This window comes from Perca fluviatilis, chromosome 7 (assembly GCF_010015445.1).
Source record: "Perca fluviatilis chromosome 7, GENO_Pfluv_1.0, whole genome shotgun sequence".
Lineage (NCBI taxonomy): Eukaryota > Metazoa > Chordata > Actinopteri > Perciformes > Percidae > Perca > Perca fluviatilis.
In genome coordinates, this window is record NC_053118.1 from 20,426,937 (window position 1) to 20,448,011 (window position 21,075).

The 21,075-nt window shown below is 42.1% G+C and overlaps 1 protein-coding gene across 1 annotated transcript in view; it reads right to left on the reverse strand.

The window, feature by feature from the left end:
• mindy3 (MINDY lysine 48 deubiquitinase 3) overlaps positions 1-20,925 on the reverse strand; it is a 24,953-nt gene extending 4,028 nt beyond the window's left edge. Inside the window, 13 exon segments of the mRNA XM_039806583.1 lie at positions 1,877-1,952; positions 4,070-4,142; positions 14,312-14,392; positions 16,934-17,004; positions 17,236-17,315; positions 17,472-17,545; positions 17,822-17,936; positions 18,692-18,743; positions 18,926-19,120; positions 19,207-19,267; positions 19,519-19,598; positions 20,022-20,326; positions 20,818-20,925. Coding sequence (XP_039662517.1) covers positions 1,877-1,952; positions 4,070-4,142; positions 14,312-14,392; positions 16,934-17,004; positions 17,236-17,315; positions 17,472-17,545; positions 17,822-17,936; positions 18,692-18,743; positions 18,926-19,120; positions 19,207-19,267; positions 19,519-19,598; positions 20,022-20,115 — 1,052 coding nt within the window. The 5' untranslated portion in view covers positions 20,116-20,326; positions 20,818-20,925.
• Between the last annotated feature and the right edge of the window lie 150 nt (positions 20,926-21,075).

Below are 21,075 nucleotides of genomic sequence, written 5' to 3' on the forward strand. Positions count from 1 at the left end.
GCAGCAAGGAGAGAAGCGAGGTTTATACAAAGGCACAGAGGGAACGCAATGATGGTTTCTTCATGTATTGATTTTTCAAGTAGCATGAGCATCAGGACAGCATACAGCATAGACAGTGACCCTGCTGATGTGTCATTAAGCAACACTAGGAATCCCTAAAAGCGTCAGATGTGCTGCTCTATAACCAACCTTCTGCTCCCTTTACAGGCAAGTGAGAAAAAGAGAACATCTTCTCAAGGATCAATAAAATATAAAATATTGATAACAAGTGGTTGTGTGGTGATGGGGGATCAAGGGAATTAATTGTTTGTGCTGGGTTTGCTTGGTAGCCACTGCATGACTGTACATGGCTTCATTTAAAAATGGACTGGGCATAAGAGGATGGTCCATGCAAATGTGCACTTTGATCATGTCACAGTTATTGGTTGTGTCCAATCTATCCTCCTGGGATGTAATGAAGTCAGCTGATGTTTGTATATACTGTTGTTATATATATCATTAGTAACTGTGTAGTGTCTTCTTTAAGAACCACATAAGGACAGGGAACAACCTGTCAATATTTCATAATATTTCATAATAATAATTATAATAATGTTACATTTTCTTGAATTGTCTGAACGGCACATTTTGATCTGTTAATATTGCTTGAAGATATAATGGAATGACATTAGATTGGATATCCTGGATTTGCTCCATAGACAGTAAATGGGAGAGACACTGTAATGATAGCCAAGGCAATTTATATAGGGATAAGGGTACATGTTTTAGATGCAGCAGATTTGGCTGTTTAGTTTCCTAATTAAAAGAGAGATTGAATAGTTCACTAAATTTTGAAAATGCAGGTAAAGCCCTTATATCTTTTAGTTGATTAACGTTTTTTTTTCAATTATACATTAAATGAATGAATGGATTAATTACATATATGGATGGAGGAAGAAAAAAAAAGTCAAAATAAAACAAGAATTCATGTTTTTAAGCTCTTGAGTGTGAATAACTACCTCAAACACTACAAAGCAAATGATCAAGAGACTATAATTCCTTGGAGCTGTATCCTAACTTGCTGAGAACAGTATGTGTTCACAAGTTGGTTTACCACAAATGATAGCAGCTGATGGCCATACATCATAGGATATGTAGAAATAGTAAGTCACAGGCAACTTGAAAACAATTTGCACTTATCTTTAAATGAGTAATGAAAGCCATACATTTAGTACTTCTAGATACTCCTATTAATCATTTCCTCCCCCAAGGGCACTAAAGATGCTTTTTTTACATTGTGGAATCCATGCAATAACTCTCTCGTTGTGTGGTAAGGAATAAGACTTGTCTGTTTGCACTAGGAGTCTCCCCCCACTTTGCTGTGTTGTGATGTATCGCACATCTGGGGGTCTGCAGAGCAAATCAGTGGTCCAGTTACTTGGCCAAGGCCCACGGCTGCAGCGTCAGGGCTTACTGTTCCTCAGATGAGAACGTGCTTCTGTTTGAAGCGGCACTTTAAAGCATTTCCTCCCTCTCACCGTCTTTCTTCCTGCCGTTAATGATCTCCCTCTAAGTCTCTGTTTCTGACTTTCTTTCTCCCTAGGCTTTTATAGTGGGCTCTCTCTGGTCTTACTTTATAGTAGCCTGGTAGTGAAACATGAGCACAGGGCTGCTGACCTGGCCTGGCCGTGACTTAGGAGTTAGAACTTTAGAAGCACACACACACACACACACACACACACACACACACACACACACACACACACACACACACACACACACACACACACACACACACCACACACACACACACACACACACACACACACACACACACACACACACACACACACAAAACAAAACACACACACACAGCCTTGAACATTCGAACACTTACTACCTCGGGCTCTGAGACAAGGTCAAGGGCCTTCATCGATCCCTCCCCAGCAGAGACTCTGGGATGAAGCCATTATCTGGAGGGGGTGAGAGAGAGAGAGAGAGAGAGGAGAGAGAGAGAGAGAGAGAGAGAGAGAGAGAGAGAGAGAGAGAGAGAGAGACATAAAGTGAGACTGATGCACTGGCTAACCCCAGACAGAACATAAAATACAGGCTTCAGCTAAAACCAGGGGAAGCCTTCACCTACACACATATGGCACAAGCACAATTTACATCACCTGCCCTAGGGGAATAAACTCATCTGACACAAATAAAAGAAGAGAAAAATCTCTCACACACACACACACACACACACACACACACACACACACACACACACAAAAAAACAAAAAAAACAAAAAAAAACAACAACACAAAAAAAAAAACACACACTTTTCTCTCTGACCTACATTCCATGGCCGTGATGATAGCTTTACCTGAGAGGAGAAGCTAACATGTTAAACACTAACATGTGTTTTTGCCTGAAAAAGTATTTGTGTGTCCGGGCACCAACATCAGTATGTGAGTCTGTGTGGCCTGTTGTTTAGATACATACATACATACATAAACCCCTAGTGTGTTGTGAAATAGATTAACTGACAATCGCTCTGCTTTGTCTGCTCTGAAGCAACTCAATCTTGCTTTTTCAATGCCAGATGTTATTCTCTCAGAGTGACAATTGTCAGTCTGACAACGAGCACAGAGGACGCGTACGCACACGCACACACACACACACACACACACACACACACACACACACACACACGAACATCTTGAGACAGTGGTTGCTAAATGTGTATGTCTGGTGAGTCACCAGTGCGTGTGAATGCATCTGGCGCCCCTTTTCCACAACACAGGGAGCTGTGCTGACTCTACATGTGACACAGACAGATTTATGGCCCTTTTACACAGCACTCAACTGTGCTGCTGGCTACGGCATGTGTGTATACACCGCGGTGTGTGAATATATGTGTCATGTACAGTACCTCCTTGAGCATTTATGTATGTGGATGCATCTACTGTAGCCCATGCATGTGTGTTTGTGTGAGAAAAGACCATATGGCTCGCAGAATGTCCTGGCAGATGATAGCGGAAGTGGATTTGAGAATGTGCAAAGCCTTATTCTGTGCAACAGAAAAAGACAGATGAAGAACAAGGGACAAGGTTACAGTTTAGAAGTTCGCCTCTCAGCTGATCTCACTGTAACATCGCCACACACACACACACACACACACACACACACACACACACACACACACACACACACACACACAAAAAAAAAAAAAAAAAAACAACAAAACAAAAACAACAACACACACACACACACACACACAGGTATGTGTTACATCTGGGATTTAGTCAGGTCCTTAGCTGAACACTCTTGCAACATGGATAGCTCCAAGTAGTTGATGGTAACTACTCATGTAACTACTCATGTCTTAAATTTGACCGACATCTCTGCATCTCTCCCTCCTCTCTCTTGACAGCAGAAGAAAAACAATAAACGACAACTGTAACGACTAAATGTTTCATTCTAATATTTCTCTCTAAGTGCACATGGACACACGCACACATCCCATGCTATAATCTTGAGGCTACATAAATGAACGCTGCGGCCTTCCGACTTTTAGTTCATCTGACATGTCATTGTGTCACTCAGTTTCCTTCCCCTCGCCTTTTACCCTAGTCATCTGGAAGTGACGAGAAAGGAGGTTTAGGAAAACGAGGAGAGGGAAGGAGCGGGATGGTTGATTCAGCTGTAAGAGGAGCTGATCTCACCAACCTAAACAACAACAGTGGAGATAAGAGGAGACAAACAGACCCTTGTTATGCCTGCAGAAGAAAAATAATGGAGACAAGAAAGAAGAGGCGAGGAGGGCAATGGAGATATAAATGCATCTGCTTAGCCAGGAAGAAGTGAAGAGAAAGACAACAGAGCCAGGATATTCTTTGCTCAGTGTGTGTGTGTGTAGCTGTGTTAGAGTGAACGTTTGGATTAATTAAAGTGCATCTGTGTACCAGGATTTTCATATAGCTGGTGTACTAATGAGAAAATAAAGTGTAATGGTCTATAAAAAGTGTGCAGGGGGTTATGGGGGGAGAGCAACAAAATGATAATGTGGACAACATAAACGATACAAACACTTGTTCATACCTTCAGGATCGTATGACTGGAAGACCCTCCTTGCCTGTTCTGATGGAGACTCTGGACCTACCAGGGACATCTCCTATGGAGAGACAGCCAGGGGGAAGAAAAAGAAAGACAGGAAGAAGAGAAAGAGAAAAATGTGAGAGATTGTGCATTGCAACAAAAAAAGGTCTGACCTAAAAGTGACCACACAGAGAATTGTGACTAAAGTGAGGAGACAGGAAGCGATGCAGTAAGACAGTGAAAAGACAGATAGAGAAGGGAGGAGAGGAAGAATTGGATCACATTGTGGGAAAATGTGGTTTCTGAAGTGCTGAAACATTAGAACAACCACCTCGATCTACTCACAACTCACAGACTTTGATTGTTCTTGTCAAGGTTTAGCAGCACTAATGTACACCCTACAGTGAGCAGTAAATATCCAGCACCACCCATTGCTGCAGTGTCTCAAGTGCACTGCTAATGTGCATTGTGCTTGTGTGTGACAATGTGTAATCTAAGGGGCCGGTGCAATCACCGGAATCCATTGAGTTATTAACTGATCTGCTGATAAAGTTAGACGGCTTGTTTTCACTCCAACTCCACAATCAGGAAATCAAGTCTTACATATACAGCCCGTGATTTATGACAAGCTCTGCAGTGTTTGTTTGTTGGTGAGGTTCAGAAAGAGCAATGTTGGCAGGAAGATCAGAAATGGGTGGTTGGTGTATATGCACATAGAAGAGGATGATGCCCCCCTTTAATTAAAAACAATGCAGATGCTGATTAAATGAACACTTCCTCGTTCTCTCTACACTTATGGCCTCAGCATGCCTCAAACAAAAGGCTTGTCAGATCATGGAACAGCATATAAAACCCCCTCAGCTCACATTTATCCAACATCTGCATTTGACAATTTTTGTGATTTAATTAACTGAAACAGAGTCTGACAAACATCACCTCTGGCTTTTTCATACAACTACGTCCGTCACTTTCCAAGTGTGCAACAACATGAACGCCACCAAGGAGAAACTGTCCAAAAGTGAGCATGTGTCTTTCCCATTTGTGAGATTCACTGCATTGAAAAAATAAAGAAATACAAATACACAAATCTCTTGGAGAGGGATCAGAGAAGCAGTGTGAAACAGTCAGAAAGAATGCCTTTGAGTGTGGCCATTCAGAACACGTATACACATTTTGGATGTGATTGGACTACATGTTGAATTACCAAATTTGTTTGGAGCATACTGAATCCTTAACACTCTAAACCCAAAGACCTGTGACAAATCGTATGGGATAGGAACGTCTTCTCACGCCCTCGCTTATCTTATAAGCGTTGTCTGATATCTTACGGTCAGATTTTGTCCAGAGCTCACAGTAAGTTAAACAGCTGGATAACCATCAGTTTCCGATAATCAACATCGCAAGCAAACAATGATAAGGAGTGCAAGGGTTCCATAGTTCCTTGAAAAATATATTGCATGATATAACCATTTAAAAAAGTTTAAGAAGCTTAGAGGAGATAGAAGGGATATTTTCCAAGAGAAGATAAAATGAGATACTTCTAAAAAAAGACAGCTTTTCAGCCTTAGCTGTCATACACAAACACACTCCAAGTGTGTAGGCGAGAGTCGAAGGTTCTCACTGTTCTTTCTTATGAGCCAGGGAGTGTATTTATGACAACGAAGCACTGGACAAACACACAATGTTTTTGGAGCTAATGAACCCTGCTCATCTCCTTTAGCTGGCCTTTATTAAAGCCTGAGCCTCAGATCCATGCAGGCTGCTAGGGTTTCACGGTCCACTTATTACTGTATTCAGGTCTTACTCAGGGGGAGAGAGAGAGGAGGGGGCGGGGGGGGGGAAGAGGGGTTCAAGGGGACACATCGAGAAGAGATGACTCCCAGCTGCCGGCTCGTCAGATGTAAAAAAAAAATAAAAAAAACAGGGACAGGCCAGCAAACACGTGCACACACAATGTTCTGTCACACACGGCATAGCAGGGTCTTGATGTGTTAACATTACAGGCTCCATAAATCTGACAGTAGATTTGTCATTAGCTAGATATGTCGGTGTTTCACTTACAGTTGTGGACAAGGGTCATTTTGGTGTCTTGGGAGGAATTAAGTGCTAAAAAATGTTCCTTAGCAGTCGACTGCAGTCTAAAAACAAACATGCTAAATGTGAACAGTTAAGCAGTGTCTTGTACTATTTTGATACAATATGTAGCTAGAACTAAACTTATATTCATTTATAAACTAAATACCTGAACTAAGAAAACATGCATTTCTTCCCAAAGTGATGAGAAGCTTAAATCGATCTTAGCCTGCCTTATACAAGCCGGCTGCTGTAAGTCCAATGTGCCTCATACACCAAAGCTCAGTTAACAGTTATTATCTTTCAGAAAAGGATGGACAAAGTTTGTGTAAATCACCTGGTAATACCACAGTTACAAGATTGTCAACACTTTACCAGAAGATAAACACTTGTAAGTGGTCTTTAACAGACAAAACATAATATACTATTATTGCGAACCTACACACACTAATATGGGGCTAATGAACACAGAAAAGACAATGACTAACGTAACCATAAGATCATGAACATACACACAGACACACCGAATACGTGATTGTGTGTGTGTGTGTGTGTGTGTGTGTGTGTGTGTGTGTGTGTGTGTGTGTGTGTGACGACAGGTCTGCCTGGCTGTCTTTGATCTGTGTTTTATTAGGAGGCCTGAGGAAGATGCTGCTGAGATGGAAAACATGTCATGGAGCTAACACACTCCACAGGGAAGGTGTGTGTGTGTGTGTGTGTGTGTGTGTGTGCAAGTGTGTGTCTTTGAGTCTCAGCGTTTCTTTCCTCTCGATCCCACTGTGTTACAGTATGTGTGTGCGTGAGTGTGTCTGTGTAAGAGAGAGAGACTCCGCAATAATTAGGCCTGTCCCCTGCCAAAATGTGTTTGGTTATACAAGCCGGCATCCTGTTCTCTCAATGTGCGCAAATATTCATACTCATGCAGAGATGCAGTACAATGACACATACTCACAAAAGGACCTGGCAAACGTGTAAGTGTGCCTTATAAAACCGAGGAGCACATTCCAATCCCCACAGTCCGACTTTTTTTGCACAAACCCTTGACCCCCTCAACAGAGCAACAACAAGCTACCCTACGTAGGAACACACTACCCCGAATGACTTAAATACACAATGTAATGCAGAACATATGCTCTGAACAAAACAAGAATACATTTATTCACATCAAAGTCCTCTTTGTGGAAGTGTTTGTGTACATGTGTCTTTTCAGTTAAGTCACGACTACTCACACATCCAGACTTGTCCGATGGCACAAGATTAAATCGGACTGTACTGTATGCACTACTGTGTGTGTGTGTGATCCTTTTTTCTATCATCAAACCATATTTTCTGCATATATGTATGTATCCCGGTTACCATTTGCATGTCGGAGGCTCTACTGACCACTGCCTAAACCTTCACCTCTAGCCATCTGCACTTCTGTTTCTCTCTCCTCCAAACACTTGTGGCTCTCTTAGGTTGACAACTCATCCCCTGTAGGCATTTTCCCCCTCTTGCCCAATTGTACCCCATTGTACGTCCTTTTTCCTGTGCTAAGTAGCTACTCCACTTTTGGAGTATTTCCTCCCCTCCAACCCTTGACTTTTTCCTTCCATTCTCAGCCCCCTTTTTGTCCTTTATCTCCTCATGCAGGTAGGTACTTCAGGAAAGACAGGTAGGTATAGTACTTTACTAGAGTTACTCTTTCTTTCCCTCTGGTCCAGCCAAAGAGCCATTGTGTGTGCTGAGAGGCTCTGAGTGGCCATAGAGTGCGTCGGAAGGGATCGGTTTCAAGACAACAAAGCAGAGGTCTCGGACAGTGTCTCCTGCCTTGTTCCTAGCAGGCAGCGACAGCCTCACTACATGTCAGGCTGAGGAGGGAGTCTGTGTGTGAGGGCTTGTTATGTAGAGTGCATGTGTGCTTGTATGTGTGTTTGTTTTGTTCAACTAGCCTACGTCCCATGTGAGTATGAGTACAGAAAACAATGGAAAACCTATCTCTCTTGCTACATAAGTGTTGCAGGTATGACAGACGGGACAAAGTAGTGATTTATGGAGCGGTCTTGGATGAGAAAGACGGTGTCTCATCATAAAAGAGAGGCGACACCAGAGGATAGTTATACAGCGTAATGATGGGTCCTATAACAGAGAACGACACACAGGGGAAAAGGAAGAATAATGGAGCACACACACACACTGCCAGCTTTTCATCCTACTACAGTACAATGGGCCATGGTCTGACCTGTCACAGATTATTAATGACTGTTAATGTACACCGCTTTGTTATTTTTTGTTTGTGTGTGGCCCACACCCTCTGATTATACTAAGAACAGAACTAACTACCTTTCAGTGCACTGGGGGAGACGAGTATAATTTAATATTATTGTATATAAACTCATATTGTGTTGATACAATATAATTAAAAAAATGTTGTTATCACAATTACTGAGTCTGACTGAGCTGTGATTAAAAACTAATCAAATATGTGTTGTTGTTTGTTATATAAATATTAAGAGTTGGTCTTATGTAATGTGTAACAGTGGAACATAATTTACAGTGTGTTTACTTATATGTGTTATTGTGCATATCGTGATGTATCATTGAAATATTGGGGCTCATTATTGACCTTGATAACAGTTTCTGTGATATAATATTCTAAGATCACACAAGCTGTGACACCTGAGCAAATTCCATTGATTGAAGGCTTTGGGATGCAATTGAAAGCTCTGGAAAAAGGTAGCTAACTAACCCTGAGTTTAGAATATTTTATTACACAAATATTACCAATATTATGATAATGATTGTCAATGATACAGCCCAGCTCTATTGGCAATAACGCGTGCATTTGTATTACTAAGCTCACTTCCTCCTCCCTTTCTCCCCCCCCCCCCAAAAACCCAACAAAAACACCCCCCTTTTCTTTTTTTTTTTCTTTTTTTTTTTTTTTTTTTTTTTTTTTTTTTCCGGGGGGGGGGGGCAAGAGCAAGAGGGTGAAAAGGAAGGAAGAAAGAATCCCTTTTTAAACATATTGCATGATATGTCTCATACATCACCCATCCCTCTTCTACTTCACTCTGTCTGTCTGTCTGTCTGTCTTTCTTCCTTCCTCTCCTTCCTCTGGCGTCTCACAAACTTGTCCAAAAAAAGAGATCCCATTACATGCCATTATACACACTCAGCCTCTTTCTCACATGCACACACACATTAATACAACAAAGGACAGAGAGTGTGGGGGGTGTTGTGGGTAGGGATCAGAGATGGTGGAATGGCCATTGTGTAGGTAGATTAGATAAAAAAACACTAATGCTATTAAGCTGATGGTCTGAAAGCCGCAGTCACACACTGACAGCAACTCGGGGGAATACACACCCGTCCCTGATGGCAGACAGAAGGAGCCGCTGACACATCAGAGCCAGGGATCAGGTTTTCTGCTTTTGTGTGTATGGCTCTATATCGGAGCTAAAAGCTACATAACCAGGTAGCGTGTATATTTGTATCACCAAGCCTGGGAAATCTCAGTGTGATTCAAATTTGCTCCAGACATAGATTCCCTTTCAAAGAGGACAGGGTCACACTTAGTGCAGTCTACTAGCAGTGCCCTTGCCCCATGCCTTCCCCCTTCAGCTTGGGCTCAAAGTTGTAAAGGCGGCAAAGTGTAGCGTCAGCCATGTACGTCAGTACATATGCATGTGTGCACGCGTGTTCCCAGTCTCCAGTGGGACAAATGGATCCAGATGGGAACTCTGGAATCACATTCCCTACAGGAAGCTATCCACCTGATCACAACACACACACACACACACACACACACACACACACACACACACACACACACACACACACACACACACACACACACACACACACACACAACACACACACACACACACACACACACACACACACACACACACACACACACACACACACAGATTAGGTTCCCTGTGCTCTGGAATGTGTGTGTATGTGAACCTGTCACTACTGCCAGGGGAGTTGTAGCAATCGGTAAGTCATCAGTGCATGCATGACGACTTTTGTTCATCATAGAGCCAACATATGATCCACTCGCCTAGCAGGCTTGAGCTTTACGCATGTAACTGAGCTTTTAATCAATGGTATATTAAGGGTGTGGCGTTATGATGTAGATAATTGCCTGGGATTTTTCTGCTTCTCTGGTGCCACTTTCACAACAGCAGGGAGAATCAATTTGCTACAACCAAACATGCCAGCTTTACTACACAGACTACAGCAATGTATTATGTTACATGTTCACTGATAGAGATGATAAACATGCTTGTCTGAGTGTAAACTGGGTTTGTACACGCCATATACGCACACATCCACACTAGCACAGTGATCTGATCTAACTTCTATCCAAGAGGCAAAGTTTCTCTCAAACATACAACAGCACGGTTGAACTCAATGAGGGTGTGCATTATATACCTTGTGGCATGGTGTATAGCGGAGTTGATGCTGTAGGAGCAGGATCTCATGGTCCTTTTTCAGGAACCGCTTTTAGGAAGTCTAGTTTTTCCTGCATTTTGACCACATGAACCTGGTTCCAGTTTTGTTTCCTGGACCGTTTTCCCATGCACAGAATGTCACAGATTTGTCAAACACAAGTATCAAAGTGCAACCATCATGAAACACTCAAGCACTTGTTATCACTATAATATAGTGTTATACTGACATGTATAACAACACAAAATTCCCAACTATAATCAAACCAGACACTAGGCAAGTGAGTGAACCTACATTTGCTAATTGCTGTCAATGTGGTTACATATTAAAAGGTCCCATGACATGAAAATTTCACTTTATGAGGTTTTTAACATTAATATGCATTCCCCCAGCCTGCCTATGTCCCCCAGTGGCAGGTGTAAACAGAGCCCTGGGTATCCTGCTCTGCCTTTGAGAAAATGAAAGCTCAGATGGGCCGATCTGGAATCTTGCTCCTTGAGGTCAAGATTAGGAGCAAGATTATTATGAGGTCATAAGGAGCAAGGTTACCTCCCCTTTCTCTGCTTTGCCCGCTCAGAGAATTTGGCCCACCCATGAGAGACAGATATTGGGCCCTATCTTGTACCCAGCGCAATTGCCTTTGTACACCGACGCATGTATCATTCCTATTTTGACGACGCACAGCAGACTTTTCCCTCCACAGACGCACGGCGGTAAATTAGGGAATGCATTTGCGCTCCCGGCAGCAGTTCAGCAAAAAGAGGAGGCGTGTTCCGGCGCAAACGTTCCCTGGTGCCATTTTGCAGTTTCAGAAAACAATTCCGCCACAGACCAGGAAAAACCTGGTCTAAAGTCAGTGGCGCTAGTCTAAAGTTAGTGGCGCGTTATTCAGATGCTATTTTAGGGGCGCATGCTTGGCCATAATGTGGCATACACTTTGCTTCTTTCATCTACACGGAGGCAGCAGTTCCCATTTTTGCAAACCATACAAAATTACAAGGAAAAATATTACTGAAAATGCGCTTCAGGTGTTTGGATAGGTCAGGAGGCATTTTACAATACAGTCCTCAAAAAGTCGCAGCATTCTTTGTGGCTTGTTGTGTTTTACACAACATTTCCATGAATCATGGACGTGTTGATGACATAAATGAGGAAATATTAGAGGACCTAAGGAGACGTAATGTTGAACTATGGCGGGATTAGACACTCCGGTGGGATCTGCTCCGGGAGTGGCAATGCGTGATGCGCTCCTGGTGGAGCGGGTGGACGGAGATGGAGTGGGGGGAGGAGGAAGGAGGAGGAAGCAGGTGGTGCGTTTGGAGGCCCACGCTCCATGGCTGCAGCAATCTTCTCCAGACGTGAGGAGATGCGCCCGAGAGGCCACAGCAACATCGCCACCCGGTCAAGATGGGCATTTATTACTTTGCCGCATCCCGGACAGCTCCCGCTGGCGTGCGCCAGACAAATCCGCCGTCATAATAGTAATCCGCCATGGAACAAGCGCGCCTGCTCTTAAAGGGAATGTGAGATTACGCTCTGATTGGTTAATTGCATGTTACGCCCAAACCACACCTAGCTACTTCAGACCAACCCATTTTAGATTTGCGTCGGGCGCAAGAGTCATTTATCCCGCCGGTATAATAGCAACAGCGCCCGAGATCCACCCACAAAGCTACTTGCGTTTCATGTTTGATACTTGCGTTTCAGATCATTAAAATAGGGCCCATCATGGCTTTCAAACGAGCAAAGTGGCAGTTGGTCAAGGCCACACCCCCACCCTCCACCTTGCCCCCCCTCTCTCCTCCTCAATAGCTACAGACACAGAAATGGCACATCCTAAGGAAAGCTCATTGTGGGACTGGCTCTAGTGGCTGTAATTCTGCACCAAGGCTGAATTATGGGAAAGAGCCTTCAGATACAGTATTAGGGGACCACTAAGGCCTATATAAAAGCATCCAAAGAGCACCATGTCGTGGGACCTTTAAAGCAGAGAAATGACCCAGAAAATAGTGATGTGCGGATCGATACTAAAGTATCGATATTTGCGATCCCAACGTCTCCTGCTCTAGTATCGATTCTCTTATAAAAAGATCGATATTTAAACTCAGTAATTTGGAGTGAGTGTTTATGTTATAAGTAACTTGCCACCAGAAAAATTATATCCGGTTAGAGGAAGGAACTACTTCTCCTTCCGTCGGTCAGTTGTGTGTGCACTGCGGCTCTGTGACGGAGCCGGCCGCTGCAGCAGCCCTTCTTTAATTTCCCGCTACGAAGAAGACTGCAGACTGCAGTCTGCACAGGAGTGTGTGGAAAGACAGTGAAATACAGTGGTAACACTACAAACCTCGCTAAACATCTGAGTCATAAGAGTGAATATAATGATATAATATAGCGTCAGTCTGAGGAAGAGGTCCAGGGCGAGAAGACGCAAGGTGCTAGGACATACTTCAATCAGTGAGTCATTTGGCAGCAGCGGCAGAAGTTATCCAGGTACAGGGAGATAGCGTGATAGGCGTTATCACTGACTGTGGGAAAGTTATTCACGTCTGTTAAGGCTTTAGTTTTTTAATGTTCAAGAGTTCCCCGGAATCCCAGCATTCTTACAACAAGCTAACAGAAAGCAGTTTGTTCTGAGATTTTCTTTATAATTAAATAATATGAGAGTAGTTTATTGTCTTGTCATTATGCAGCTATAATTTGGAATTGGTAAGCCTACAGCCTACTTTTTTACTTTACTTTCAACTAGTTGTCACATCACACTACAAATAAAATACGTAAAAAGTATTGGTATCGGTATCGGCAATACCAGCCTGGGTATTACTTGGTATCGGATCGAATAGGAATTAAGTGGTATCGCACATCACTACCAGAAAAACATTGAGGAGACTAGATCATCACTCCTTTGGAGACAGGTGTCTTGGTTTTTTGACATTTTCCTTCTTTCCTCTTATCGCTTAATATCTCGATTCCAACATGTATCTACATTTTCAGTCAATCAACAGTGTGTTGTCTCGTTCCATGCTATTATTATTATTTCTCAAACCAAGTAAGTCTTTTAAATCTAAGTGTAATAGTCCTATTCTTAAAATGTCTTGAGAAACTCAAACATGAATATGCTAAAAGGAACAGTTTGTTATTTAGTCCCTCAGTGTTGTTTCTGGGGCTCCTTAGTTCCTGGGCGAAAAATTATTTTCTTATGAACAAGTGCCAGGACAGAAAAATGTGTGATGCATATTGTTGAAATTAACATGACAAGTATACTATAAATGGAGGCTCCCGCTGAAGTCCAGATTCAGCAGTTTACATCATGGTCATATATTATAACTTACACATTGTTTAGTTCATCACAGATGGTTGAGAAACTTAAATTGTATGTTTTCGTGAAAGTGAGAAAGAGAAAGCATAAAGCTGAAAGTCTGTGTGTGTGTGTCTGCACTTGCTAAGGTCCTCTTTGGAAAATTTGATTTTTTTCCCCTTAATGCTAGATAGGTGAAAAGCCAAGAAACAGCCCTGGCCATATATGACTATCTCCTGCACTCATTTTTCCCTGCCCTCCCTTTCTGCCTTTTTTTCCCCCCACATTGATATCTGACCTGCACTATATTAAATCTGTTAAGCACATTCCATATTTTGGTTTTTTTAAACCTGCTGAGGAGACTGGCTTGTATTACACACTGTGTGTCTGTGTGAGTGAAATGTGTGTTGCTTATGGAATGAGTGTATTGAACTTGCCTTGGTGAAAAACACAGAGAGGTGAGTTTCACTGCCAAGGATCCAAATAGGGAACTTTGGAGACTTGAGGAATGCCCCGACCTGAGAGAGAGAGAGAGAGAGAGAGAGAGAGAGAGAGAGAGAGAGAGAGAGAGAGAGAGACACACACACACACAGAAAAGGAATGTATAACAAATAAGTGTCTATTTTCAGTCATTTTCTTCAGAAATCTGTAATTGATTAAAGTTTAACATACCTCTTTTTCATTAAGTACATTAATATTTGAACAGAGATTACATGTCACAGTATATAAACAGCAATTGTATATCATCAATGTTAATTTTCAACTCATTTTCACTAGGATCTTTTCTTATTAGTCGTTAGCTCTTCTTTATATGCAGCTTTAACTTGATTTTTCAAGTTGATTTTTAACAACAATAAACCAAATATATGAACAGTGTACATATGAGCAGACCGCTCCATATTTGAAAGAGTTGATCTCTTAAATCACTCTTAACAGCCCTCTTTGGCAACCATGTAGTTGATTTAAACATATTACTGCTGCTTACTTTACACATATTTTCACACAGGAGTTCGCACTGTCGTTGGTGTTCACACATTGGATATGTCCCACATCTTAGAGTCACAAGCAAAAATGAGCATTTGTGTTTGTATTTGTATTCCTAGCACTCTATAGGCTTATACAGTGGGTGTCCATCTCAATCCATAGGGATTCTTCATCAAAAAATAAAAATCCACAAATACTCATATTTATTTAAAGGGGTGATAGAATGCAAAACCTGTTTTACCTTGTCATAGTTGAATAACGACAGTTCGGTCGGTAAATAGGACATACATAGAAGCTCAAAATCCCATTGACACCCCTTTACTATGAAAATCTCAGATTTTGAAACTGCCGCTGAAAACGGGCGAATCTCAACAAAGCTAGAAGCTTACGTAAGCATCCCAAGACCTGTACCTTTGTCACGCCCATGGATGTATTAAGAGACCGGTCAGGCCCCAACATTTACATAGGTTACACAACTGACCTGAGATCAGGTAGTCTTCTGAATCTAGGTCGCGCAGATCTTTCCATTACAAAATTCACTTCTGAAACTTTTTTATGCGAGAAATCAACTATGTAGAGGTCAAATATGGGCCGTTTTACGAAAATGTATGTCTAATTGCAAATTTTGTCCGACTGTGTGTCGGAGTTCAGCGGCCAGTGCTGCCTGGGTTGCTGCCTCGCCGCCTGGCCTGCCGTGAGGTAGATTGAGCTCTGTCACGGCTGGCAGCCCACGGCACTCCATACCCGCGCAAAGTCACCGTTTTTTTTGGGTGAATGGACTACCAAACGCCTGGACAGAGCTACAGGGCCTGCAGCTCCCCTCTTCCTGCTAAATGCCTGGTGTGTGTGAGTGAGAGCGCGGTCAGCGAGCTTGTTACGCCAGCAATCTCTTACCACAGGTTCCAGTTACTCTTATAATGTGTGTAATTATAATGTGTTGAGTTATTTAAACAAATGATCGGTGAAATAAACGCCTCTTGTCCGTGAGTCTCATTGATAGAGCCTAAATGAAGCTAACTAGCTGTAATCTGTACACATAGGATTGAAGGGACAGTCGCAGCTAACGAAACCCCTAGCTAGTGTTCCCAAAAATTCATTAAATTGAAATCTGACACCATTGTTAGCTTTGTAAGACCTTGGGATAGCTGTTATATAGCTAAGTGCTGTGACGGAATTCAAACTGTAAATATAGCTAGCTACTATAGTTATGCCGAAAGTGTAGCTAGCTAGCAGCGATCTTTTCCCATTGTATTGAATGGAACATATAGCTAGCTAGCTGCTCCTCCTAACAAAACGCCTGACTTTCATAAAAATGCCTTACATTAAAAACGGACACAACCTTAGCTTTGTAAGACCTTGGGGTAGCTAGGATATAAGTGCTGTGACGAAATTCTAACTGCAAATATATTATAGTTATGCCGGCAGCCCGCTGAGCCCAGGTAGTGCAGTAGCTAATCCACAAAGGGTGACTTTGCCCTGGGTATGGAGCCGAGCAGGCTGCCGCTTTCTCGTCAGACTGTGTGAAGCTCCTAAAGTCCGACACGTCTTACCAAATTTGCAATTAGCCATCAATTCTGTAAAACGGCCCATATTTGAGCTTTATATAGTTGATTTCTAGCATAAAAAAGTCTCAGAAGTGAATTTGGTAACGAAACATTGCAGTGTCTGGAATATGAGATTCTGTCGCGTCTCTAATGTGTGTGAATGGGGATTCGCTCAACCAATCAGCGTGCGTCTCTAATGTGTGCGTATGGGGATTCGCTCAACCAATCAGCGCTTGTCTCTAATGTGTGTGTATGGGGATTCACTCAACCAATCAGCGCGCAGCTCATCTAAATATTCATGAGCATACCATATTTGGAAGAAAAGCTCTTGTTACAAAACACAGGGATGCATAAAGGCCAATAAAATATCAACCAGGCCATTTTCAGCCCAACCAATGTTACATACCCCATTAGGAGACCATAAGGAACAGTGTGAAATACCATATATAATCATTCTATCACCCCTTTAATATGGAAAACCATTTGCTCGTACTTTGCATTATGTTTTAAGGAACATGTAGGTGTCCGTACCTTGCAGTAGCGTAGTGATTCCATAAGCGTAAGAAAGCCAACTGATGCCTGTTTATGAATACCATGCAGTTCTACAAGATGGGGAGAAAAGAGAAAAACAACATGAGAATTAGTTAAATGATGTCAAACTGGCATTAATTTCTGCCTTTTGTGCATTGCTGTGAGATGTAAGAATGAATGCCCTCTGGTGGGCATGGTTTCAATCTTGGGCCACAAAACTGAGTTCTGTGAGTGTGATATGTGTCTGTTGTGTGAATATGGCGTGTTTGTGTGGGTATGCAGTAAGTTCTTGGAAGTCTTACTCATGCCAGAGCACTCCCTGTCTCCATCCCAGACATTAGAGACAGCGTGGCCACTTACAAGGAGGTTCACCAGGCTCTGACTGGAAAAATAGAAAAGAAAGGAGACATTACAGTTTCTGAAAAAACATAAGATACCCTGTACCCTTAATCACACAAAAAGGACATTGCAGTGATCTATAACTTTCTGTGTCAGTCTAACTGATGAGGACAAATGATTAAGAGAGGTGTTTGTATACCTGCCATGGCCATGCACAGGATCTATGAGAGGCTCCATTGTGTCCTGGATCTCATTTCTTATATTCTCTATGCCCTGCACAGAGACGACCAGAAGAGACAAGTCTGCGTTGGATTTTAGTGTATTTGAACATTGATGCAACAAACAGGACAAATGACTTAACATGATAAAACATGATGATCAAAAGTCCATTAATAAAAAGGAAAATCTTTGTGTATTTCTTCTTATTTGAATATCACTTCATTCAAATTACTTGATAAATACGGCAACATCACCAACATCATAATTTCCAATCAGTATTTCATATTTCTATTCATCTCTCTATCTAGCTATTTCTTATTTTTACTGTACCTTGGTGAGGATGACAGAGTAGAGGAAAAGCAAGACTCCACAGCACCCCCTCCAGGTGTGGTAGAGAGACAACACCTCTTCTCTGAGACCAGACACTGACATTCCAGTCCGCTTACTGCAGGAAGGGAACAAAGGTTAGGTTGAATTATGTAACACTCGAAAGACAGAAGATTTGTTGGGTTAAAGGATCAATAAGATGTATTAATTGTATTTGTCACGCCAGGTTGGTAAAGATAGCTTTCGCAAATAGGGCAGAAATCAATTAAATGCATCAGAAGGCAAAGTAAAATCAGATTTTGTTTATTTGGAGCCACTACTCTCTTTTGCTCCACCCTGGAAAGCTCGCTAGAGAAGATGTCTGTCTTAGTTAGCATGCACTTATTTAACATGAGTCAGCACTGCTTTTTGCTGACTGTGGTCTCAGCTGCCAGTATGCTGTGTGATGAAATTTCAATATTCCTCTGGCAAACGCAGCCTTGCATACACTTAGTTTGTGCATGTGTGACAGACAGTATGTGTGTAAGAAAGGTAGTGAGAGGTAGTTTTTTTTATTAGGCAATCAGTGAAAGCTCTGAGTCAGCAACTTGAGAGCAGTGTGAAATAGCTAATTCAATGTCAAAGCCAATTCTTGCGGAATAGATGAATCAAATACCACCCTTCCACTCCCCTCCCCTCTGCTGATACTATCTTCTGAGAAATATGTAGTTCTCTATCCCAGTACTGCCTATTGTAAAACAAGGATTTGTGAGGTCTTAATCCCTCCAGAACCCCACAGTATTATGTAATGTCAAGATTATCTGCTTTGTGGACAACACATGAGTACAAAGATGCAAGGTGTTATCTGCAGCGAGAATATTAAGTGTCACTTACTGGAGAACACTGTGAAATCGCTCAAAGCCAAGGACCTCAACAGCCAAAGCAGCTAGGCACAAGAAAGCATACATACAGGGTGTTATCAGAGCATGGCATGGAAAAAAACTACACACTGTCAAGTAGTTCATCATTAAACCTAACTATTTTTTTTTTTTTTTTTTTTTTTTTTTAAATGGTAAAGACGAGGCTTGTCGGATAAGTGAGCCTGAATGTGACAGATGTAGGACTCACTGGGTTGCTGTTCCTGTGGCGGCTGGCTGCTCTCTGGTGCGGCCATGTCCTGCATTTGTGACTGTGTCTGTGTAGTAGTATGTGGGCTTTGTCCCTTGGCCCACGTCACCAGGCAGAACCCTGTAGAGGGGCTGGAGCAGGCAGACTCCAGGATTTCACTCAGTGTGGAACACAGTGCTGTTTTCTGCTCCTCTTCTAACATATAACAGCATAAAAGATGCATGATTTAACAAGCCACACATAAATCAATAGCAAACAATGATTTGGATTTCCCTGTCTACCTGTCATCTGTCTCCAGTTGGAACTTTCTCTGTTGAAGAGAATGTTCTTTAAGAGGAAAGCCTGTAAAGAAACACAAACTGAGTTTCAGAATTTGCAAGAAATAGACTTGAGCCACAAGTAAACTTGTGGAAGGTGTACATTTTGAAAGAGTGCAATGTTGTAGACTAAATCGTCCCATTCCCATTTAAGAACTACCACCCGCTGAGCATGTAGGAGGTCTGTGAGGGCTCAATAGGGAATATGCTGGAAATTGACACTTGGCCCTGATAAAACTGCATGCTGATAATACTCTAGGTGGAACTAGAGCATACCTGGACAGGCGCAATAACAGCACAGGGTCCTCCTTCAAACTGCTCCAGTGCGGTTTGCTCATTCTCACAAAAAACAAATCCTGTGGTAAAGACACAGGCAAGACAACCTTAAAAATGTTCAAAGCAGAAACAAATAAGTCATTATTTAGACAATTTTACAATGCACACATTAGAAAGCCACATGTGCATGCATGCTCACATCTAAGGCCACATAGCAAATTCAGGCTAAACTCTAGAGAAGGAGTGATCATGTGCAGTATTCATAGTAACCACAACAGCAGGGTATTTTGCTGCTTATCTGACCTTCAGCTAAAGGCGTCGATCTAATGAAATAAATTACCTACATTTTGGTTGTACTATTTTGGTTAGAATTATAACCTGGATACACTTTGCTCTCCACTGCACATGGGTGAACAACCCTGTTTTTGAGTAAAATGTGGTGTGTTTCCAGTTCTGCAAAATCACTTTCATTCATGTCAGTAGACTGAGACAAAGCATCATACCTTGGGTCCATCTACGGAAGATGGAGGCAGACACTCCTCCACTGGAGGGTCTCCCCCAAACCAAATCCACCACCTCTTTATTTAACTCCGACATGACAATTGTTTAATGCTGGTGAGTCCACAAACACAAGATAGGTCTCTTGAGGCCAACTTGCAAGCTCTTTCCTAGGTTGATAGTCCACTTCTCTCGGCAGATTGTGCCTGTGGCATTGGCCACAAGCTACCTGTGTTGCACAACACAGACTGACTCTAGCGGCTGGAGGCAAACTGGCGGGTAGGAATGACATCAACGTAGCCACACCAGCCTGCAAAGTACAGAAGCATACGCTAAGGTTACTGTCATAAGGGAACACAAGCACCGATAACTTAATTACATATCTAACGCGACAATGGCGCAACATAGCTAGTTTATAGATCAGTGTGACGTTAATGCTAGCTATATACTCGCTCGTATTATTAACAAACGAGAAAGCTAACATTTACGTTAACGTCACATAGTAAACGTTACCAGGATGGTTAGTAATAGAAGTAACGTTGCTGACAGCAGGATAACGTTAGCTAGTTTTTTTGTGGCGTTGTTACCTTTTTAAACTGTTGTGAAATAACTATAACGTAGCTAGGTTTTAAGAGCTGAGATGGCTTGGTAATGTCAGCAGTTAGCATTAGCATTACCACTAGCAGCTAATATTTCACTGCTTTGTCATTCAATTTCTTCTCACCCTGCTGCGATGCCGAAAAGTTGTTGTATCAATTCATAATATTTTCCATTAGTTAGATAACGTTAAAGCCTAATTACCTTAATACACAGTCGAGTATTGGTATTCCGTATTGATTATATATTTTGGTAGCAATTTCATTATCAACAGCAGCGTCTCTGTCATTCGTTTATTTACAACAGAATTGTAAAAAAAAATCATGCATTTGACGTGACTGCCCATTGGTTGAAATCCAGAAAGCAACCCATACGTCAAGGGGTACAGCTTCAACGCGTTACCTCAATGGACAACAGGCTTGTCAATCGTATCGAGCACCCGCCCACAAACACGGAACCGTT